This window comes from Martes martes (genome assembly GCF_963455335.1).
Source record: "Martes martes genome assembly, chromosome: 12".
Lineage (NCBI taxonomy): Eukaryota > Metazoa > Chordata > Mammalia > Carnivora > Mustelidae > Martes > Martes martes.
In genome coordinates, this window is record NC_137900.1 from 48,761,342 (window position 1) to 48,769,386 (window position 8,045).

Sequence of the window (8,045 nt, forward strand, 5' to 3'; positions counted from 1 at the left end):
CACCTGAGGGCTTCTGGTGGCCTGGCGGACCAGTGCGGGGTGCCCTGGCCCCCACTTCATCTTCATTTCTTTGTATTCATGAGTCTTCAATAGAACAGGGTAGTTTTCATTTGCAGCATGTTCCCATACACTTTTCATGCCTTTTCATTTTTGTTCCTTTTCTTTATATATGCTTTACATGGATTAAGACATGAGAAGACATTGCCCATTTCAATTATTTTTTCATTTTTTCATGGATGTTTAATTAGCCCAAAGAAAGTAAATCTCCCAGATCTATATTCTATCTATAGTCACTAGCTTCTGTTCTGTTCCTCACCTTTCCTCTGCTGCCAATATGGTTTCTGGTGAGTAATTCAGTCAAAACAGCTGGTCCCTATGGTCACAATCCTTCTACTTTCCAGCTTCATGGACCCTTTCCATGCACCCTTTGCACTGATCCAATTCCTTGAAGCCTTTCTCAGCTTTGAAATAGACTCTTAACCAATATTCGCTCTTATGCTACTGCCTTAGGGCCATTCCACCTTTGTTTGCAGTGTGGCTCTTTTCTCCCTTAACCGGGGGAGGTTTGAGGCACCATTTCTCATTCTATGCTCTCTTCCCAGGTGACCACTTCCCTCCCTGGGCTTTACGTGAATGGAATGGCTTGTAAACGGCAGATTCAAAGATCCATTTTGTAAAGAATATTCGTACTTGGATGGCTACCAGTGTGATGTGGAAGGTTACTAGTGCTTTTGATTTTATATTCTGATGTGTCTGCTTCTTATTCTGCTTATGGAATTCATATTTTACCTTCTTCCCATTCTACCCTTCAAAATAACTGATACTACTTCAGTATGATTATTGTTCAGAGGTTGGTATCTCTACAAAACTCAAAGATACAGACAGGGGATTGGATTTCTTATGTCTGCCTTTACCCTGAGGACAATATCCAAACTGATTTCCAGGAAGCTGATGCTATTACTTCTAATGTGAATCACAAAATAATGAGTGAGTGAGTTGTACAATCTATTCTTTCATCAGATTGTAATCAGGCTTGTTTCCTCCTTCAATAAGAAACAAATGCAAGAATTTTTCTGTAGAAACAATTAACAAAAAAATAAGAAATTAATAAATTAAAGCATATATATTTCTCTTAACCACAACGAAGGTACGTCTAATATTATACAATGAAAAATAATTTAAATCTTATAAATAGTGAAGTACATAAATAGTTAATAGGTAGATCAGCATAGTCATGTGAAAACAACAAGTATTTGTAGCATTGACTTGATGTGGCTTAATACTCCTGAACACATGTGACAAATTGATTCAGTTCGTGTCATGATGACAGCAGAAATGAGTCTTTGACACGGCAGAACTCTGGAGAGTGTGATGTTATTAGTCACAGGTAATCACTTCCATGTTGAATTGGGTCTCACTTCTTGCTCCTTAATCTCTTATGCAAGGCTGTTGATGCATACAAGGGTTTCATGATCTCTGCTCGGACCATCTCCCAGGCACAAGGGCTGTATTGCTTCTCTTGCAGATAGAGGGAGATTCTCTGGAAGTAGTTCCTCACGATGGAGTCCCCTTTCACAAGGGACATCTCTCCCACCCCCGCCTCCTGCAGGGGACAGGCTTCCAGGAGGCCCAGCTGCTCAGAAAGTCCCGAGCACAATTCCTCCAGGAGGGTCGCGTTCCAGGGAGCAGGTGAGGCCTCTGTGCAGAAGAGGTGGAAGGTCTTCTGGTTCGTCACATGGACGACAGAGAGGGCTTGAGCCTTCTGCAGCTGCTTGCCGTCAAACACCTCCTGGGGGAAGCCAAAGTCGTTTGTGTACTTGTCACAGGAGCTAGCAGACAGTCTCCTCATTTGTCGCAGGAGCATCAGGGCCCTCCAGTGCAGCAGGCCATGCTTCTGAGGCAGGTCACATCCCAGAGAGCCAAGGGAGTGACAGCTGAGCACCACCAGGGCCACCAAGAAGGACCAGGGTAGGGCCATTAGGGATCCTACAGATGCTGTTGGCCTGGCTGGGGTGGGCACGTCTGGGACCTGTGGCTCTAGGTTCTCTGAACATCTTCTCTTGTAAGTGAGGCTTAAGTAGGGGACACAGGAGTTTTCAATTTCTGAATGTTTCCCTTCCTTTCTACTTCTCATTTTGCTTTCTATTCTGCACTTTCTACTGGGGTTTAGAGCATGGCTTTCTCAACCACGTATTATCTTTTTCCGTATTGTCTCTTGCCTCCAGAGTCTTTTGGATGTTTTTTAATTGAAACTTCCAAGAAAACTTAATAGCACAGAGACACAGTATATATCGTTTTGTATTTCTATCTGTGCTCTATAGGTAAAAGAGAAAGTGTAAAGTTTATCCCACGCAGGGTTAAGAATGACTAAAATTTTTAAGCTAGAAGTTAACTTTTAAAGTTATTGATGCTTAAGTATATAAGTAAATTTGGTGAGTGACCTATAATTTATTTACATATATAAGTTGTAATAAATAAAGTACATAAGCAAATTAAAATTTTCTAAAAAGACACAATGATCGGTGTACTTAAACATTTAAAATCATTCCAAATTGCTAAAAGCAAATGAGAAATTAAATTATTTTCTTAACATGTGTTTTTAGTGAACTGAATTTTAACGTTGCCTCATATGACAAAATCATTTTTAACTTCACCAGCTACTAGATACTCTTGAAGTTATTGTCAAAATATTTTTCTGTTTAACACTTGATAATTACTGATATGAAGCATTTTTGTAGAACTAAGTCATAAAATATAATTTGTACTTTATTGCCAAGCCTGCATCATGTCAAAGCTCAGACAAGCAACGTCCACAAGATGGCCAATGGCAGCTCACCAGTAAGCAAGGATCACCTGCCCAGTTAAGACTCTCAGATCCGGGAAATGATGGAGGGAAACTCCTCCAATCCTAAATTATTCCTGATATTCCTAGGTTTGTTGCCCTGATCTTGCAGACAGTTTGTGTATCTTCCAAAAATTCTGTGTCGTTGTTTTGTGTAATACCCAAGAAAACCTAATGAGAGACAATAAATACCAAGGTTTTGTTAGACCGCTGCAAGGACAAGCTCTGGAGAGCCACAGACCACTGCAATACTTCAGATTGGGTCACAACCACAAGAAGCAATTTTGACACGTGGGAGCAAGTATAACAACTGTTCCATCTGGTGGGGGATATTGATAATGCAAAAGACAATGTAGATACAGAACCAGGGTGTAGGTGGAAAACCTTGGTATCTTTTACTCAATTTTTCTCTGAAGCCAGCCACTTTTTAAAAAAACGTATGTTGTTTCAAAAATATGCAAAAGCTATGGAAATTGGCTTATTACACTATTGGAGTCAGTGCCTTCTAAGAATGAGCCCTTTTTGCTCTGGAAAAAAATCTCCTGCCTGGAGACAGGCTTCTGACTAGAGCACAAAGCAAGTCTCCAGATTTGCTCACTGTCTTTGTCCATCGTAGCCAGTAGGCGGCACTCTTCCTTCATAAATATTTTAACAGGCCACAGTAAAATGATCCTGCTTTCTATTTCCTTTTTGCTAAAGCTACTGTTACATCACTACAGCGGGGACATTTCCTCAGGTCTAAAAATAGTCACTGGAGAGAAAGAAGAGAACACGGCTTCTCCTAGCAGAGTTTCAAAAAACCTAGAACTTTCACACAACTCTTGGTTTCAGTTAGTGGCTTTGTACTTGGAAATAAAAGCGTCAGAGAAACCACAAAGGAAAAGGAAGCAGGTGCGTGAATGGGCAGGAGAGGCCCCTGAGGAGGCAGGGAGGAGGGGGATCTCACTGGGGTTTTCTTTTCTTTTCTTTTTTTTTTTTTTTTAAGATTTTAAAAAATTTATTTATTTGACAGACAGAGATCACAAGTAGGCAGAGAGGCAGGCAGAGAGAGGGGGAGGAAGCAGGCTCCCCGCTGAGCAGAGAGCCCGATGCAGCTGGGATCCCAGGACCCTGGGATTATGACCTGAACGGAAGGCAGAGGCTTTAACCCACTGAGCCACCCAGGCGCCCCTCACTGGGGGTTTCTACATGGGGAGAAGGAAACATCGTAATATGGTAGTGAATGGATGGGATCTAGGGAAGCAGGGAAGAAGGGGGAAATGTGTTAGCTATCGGAATATATAGTGTATATATATCATGTACTATATACATAAACATATTATACTATTATGTATGTAATTGATGAACCACTTGTTCCCAATTCTGTTTTTTTAAACCATCAGCAATTTGCAGTTAGTAACAGAGAGAGGGCTGGGAGAAGTCCACTATTCTCCTCTAGATCTCTATGAATAAATAATAGTCACCCTCTGTTAAGGCTTCATTCTGCTAAGCGCCTCCAAGTGTTCTAGATTATTTAACTCAAGAAACTCAAGAACTCAACTCAAGAAACATTTCCAGCCTCTTTTATATTTGGAGAACCGAGGTCCAAAGAAGCTAAGTGAATTATCCAGGATCAGACATCTAATTTCCTTAGCAAAATCTAGATGCAGTACATAATCCTATATCACATGTCATAAATATTCCTCATAGTTCTTATTTTGAAGTTCTCATATATTTTAATCCCAAATTTACACACTTCCTTGTTCTCTTTTTTGATGATGATACTCTTGATTTTTACTGCTTTTCACCTAATTTTGCCTTTCGGATACTGGAAAAGAGAAAATTTCTGATTCATTTTCATTTTTTCATCTTATGAGGGAAGTGTCCCTGTCCATTATATTCATTACAAACTCATTATTTATTAATGCCTAAGAGTTTATTATTTTTCTGAAGTCATTGACCTACCTAAAGATCGAATCTTGATTTAGTCAGGAAGAAAGAAAGCAATAGAGAAGTCTGGGCATATCAATCTCTATGTAAAAATAAGCTATATTTCATAATTACAGAAAATGCAGTGTAACAAAGAGGAAAATTAGGTAACCAGTTTGGTAAAACACATCATGCCCCAAATGATTGTGTTGACAGTTAGGTTTAGGATAAAGGATGTATCTGGTGTTCAAATGGTGGGATCAACTACCCAGAAATGATTCCACAGTGGTTACCTGCCAATCCAGGCAGAGATCAGTGTCAACTCATATCATAGATGAAAATAAAATCCTGATGCAATACAGACTTGATGGAAGATTGGACTTTAAGAAGGAAAATAGGGACACCTGGGTGGCTCAACTGGTTAAGCATCTGCCTTCTGCTCAGGTCCTGATCCCAGGGTCCTGAGATTGAGTCCCGCATCTGGCTTTTTGCTCAGCAGGGAGCCTGCTTCTCCCTCTGCCTGCCCTTCTTGAGCTCTCTCTCTCTCTCTCTGATAAATAAATAAAATATTTTTAAAAAATGAAATAAAACATAAGAAGGAAAATAGCTCATTTTCAATCACAATGTGTGAAGAAGGCTTGAACATGTGCTCCTAGAAGAAATAACTAGAAAACTGTCCATGAAATAACTAGAAAACTGAAACAAAGAATAACATCTTCTTGAGTTTGATAATTAAGATGACTTTCTTCCTCAAGGCACAATGAAGGAAAAAGTGGAAGACACAAATAAAAACTGATAGGAATTTTTAGAGATGGAAAATATTACAAATATCACAAGTGACATATATTTTTTCAGACTTCATTAGGACAAACATAAGTACAGACCACATTCTGAGTCATAAAAAAGTTTCTATAGAATTAAAAGAACCGAGATGATAGAGGAAGTTCTTTAACTGCAATAGACAAAAATAGAAAAAATACCAGAGAGATAATGAAAAATCTCCAAATATCTGGAAATTAAATAACATACATTTAATAACTCATGGGGCAAAGAAGAAATCCCAAGAGAAGTATGAAAATACATTGAAATAAATGGAAATGAAAGCACAACATATTGGAGGTGCCTGGCTGGCTCAGTCAGTAGAAAGTGAGACTCTTGATCACAGGGTCGTGAGTTCAAGCCCCATGTTGGATGTGGAGCCTACTTTAAAAATAAATAAGTGAAAAAAAATTTAAAACCCCTATCATATAAAAACTTCTGAGATGCAACCAGGCAGGATTGAAGTATAACTTACAGCTTTAGATGATCAGGCTAGAGAAGAAGGAATGTCCAAAGCCAGGATTCTTCACTTTCACTGTAACAAGCTAGAAGTAAAAGAAGCAACTAAAAATAAAATAAATAAAAAGAAACAATAAGGAGAATAGTGGAAATCAAGGAAATAGAAACTAGAAAAACTCTAAAGAAAATCAAAGAAACCAAGAGCTTCATTTTTCCAGTAAATATATAGAACCATAGCAACGCTGATCTAAGTAAAAAGAGAGAGGAGATGACACACTCTTATTCTTCATCTATTGACATGGTCTATTTTTCTGCCTAATTGGATCTTACCAAAGTGATCAATGGTGCCTATGTTTCCAGATCCACTGGGACAAGTTAGCCCTATTCTTCTCTAAGACCCCCCATCAAATTTAAAGTCTTCGTTTGCTTACTCAGTACTTTCTGAAGATCATTCTTCTCTTGTTACCTTCTACCTGCACTGGCTCTTTGGAAGCTCTTCTCTTTTAACCTTAAAAGTCGAACATCTTCATAAGTTTTAGGTCATCTCTTCATTTTACAATCTACTCATAAGTGAAACATCTATTATCATGCCCTGGGTTGCAAATATGCAACAAGCCATTGTAAATTAATATCTCCACAATATACTCTGTTGGAGATTCTGGATCCGAGGACACGTCTGCTGATGGGATGTCTGTGTTTAGAGGTTTCATCTGCTTTAAAGAGTTCATCTGCTCTGTCTCCCCTCTTGACATCCCTCATTCAAGCAAAAGAATCTCTTGTCCTTTACCTCTCATTATAATATGAAATATAATTGAAATTCTTAAAGCATGATTAGTGCTTTATGTTTCTTTTCTTTTTTTTTAATTTTAATTTTAATTTTTTGTCCCTGCTGGGCTTTATATTAACATATAATGTATTATTTGTTTCAGGGGTACAGGTCTGTGATTCATCAGTCTTACACAATTCACAGCACTCACCATAGCACATACCCTCCCCAATGTCCATGACCCAGCCACCCCATCCCTCCCCCCCACCCCCCAGCAACCCTAATCCTGAGATTAAGAGTCTCTTAATCTCATAAGAGTCTCTTATGGTTTGTCTCCTTACTTGTTTCATTTTTCCCTCCCTTCCCCATGAACCCTCACCCTGCCCCTCAAATTCCTCATATCAGTGAGATCATATGATAATTGTCTTTCTCTGATTGACTTATTTCACTTAGCATAATACCCTTTAGTTCCATCCACGTTATTGCAAATGGCAAGATTTTGAGTTTTTTTGATGGCTTCAGAGTATACCATTGTGTATATACACTACATATTCTTTATCTACTTATCTGTCAATGGACACCAAGGCTCTTTCCATAGTTTGGCTATTGTGGACGTTGTTGCTATAAACAACTGGGTGCACATGCCCCTTTGGATGACTACATTTGTATCTTTAGAGTAAATACCCAGGAGTCCAATTGCTGGGTCATAGAGTAGCTCTATTTTCAACTCTCTGAGGAGCTTCCATGCTGTTTTCCAGAGTGGCGGCACCAGCTTGCGTTCCCACCAACAGTGTAGGAGGGTTCCCCTTTATTCACATCCTCACCAACATCTGTCGTTTCTTGACTGATTAATTTTAGCCATTCTGACTGGTGTGAGGTGGCATCTCACTGTGGTTTTGATTTGTATTTCCCTGGTGGCAAGTGATGTTGAGCACTTTTTCATGTGTCTGTTGGCCATTTGGATGTCTTCTTTGCAGAAATGTCTATTCTTGTCCTCTGCCCACTTCTTTTTTTTTTTTTTAAGATTTTTTATTTATTTGCCAGAGAGAGAGAGAGTACACACAAGCAGGCAGAGAGGCAGGCAGAGGCAGCGAGAGAAGCAGGCTCCCTGCCGTGCAAGGAACCCAATGCGGGACTCGATCCCAGGACCCTGGGATCATGACCTGAGCTGAAGGCAGCAGCTTAACCAACTGCGCCACCCAGGCGTCCCTCCTCTGCCCACTTCTTGATTGGATTATTTGTTCTTTGGGT

General features: G+C 39.6%; 1 protein-coding gene across 1 annotated transcript; it reads right to left on the reverse strand.

The window, feature by feature from the left end:
- Positions 1–1,414: 1,414 nt before the first annotated feature.
- LOC308353350 (interferon alpha-1/2-like) lies at positions 1,415–2,002 on the reverse strand (the record flags this gene model as incomplete). The annotated part of the gene is made up of 1 exon (XM_080820194.1): positions 1,415–2,002. Exon 1 carries the CDS (start codon positions 1,976–1,978, stop codon positions 1,415–1,417), a length of 564 nt encoding a protein of 187 aa, XP_080676320.1. The 5' UTR covers positions 1,979–2,002.
- Positions 2,003–8,045: the final 6,043 nt, after the last annotated feature.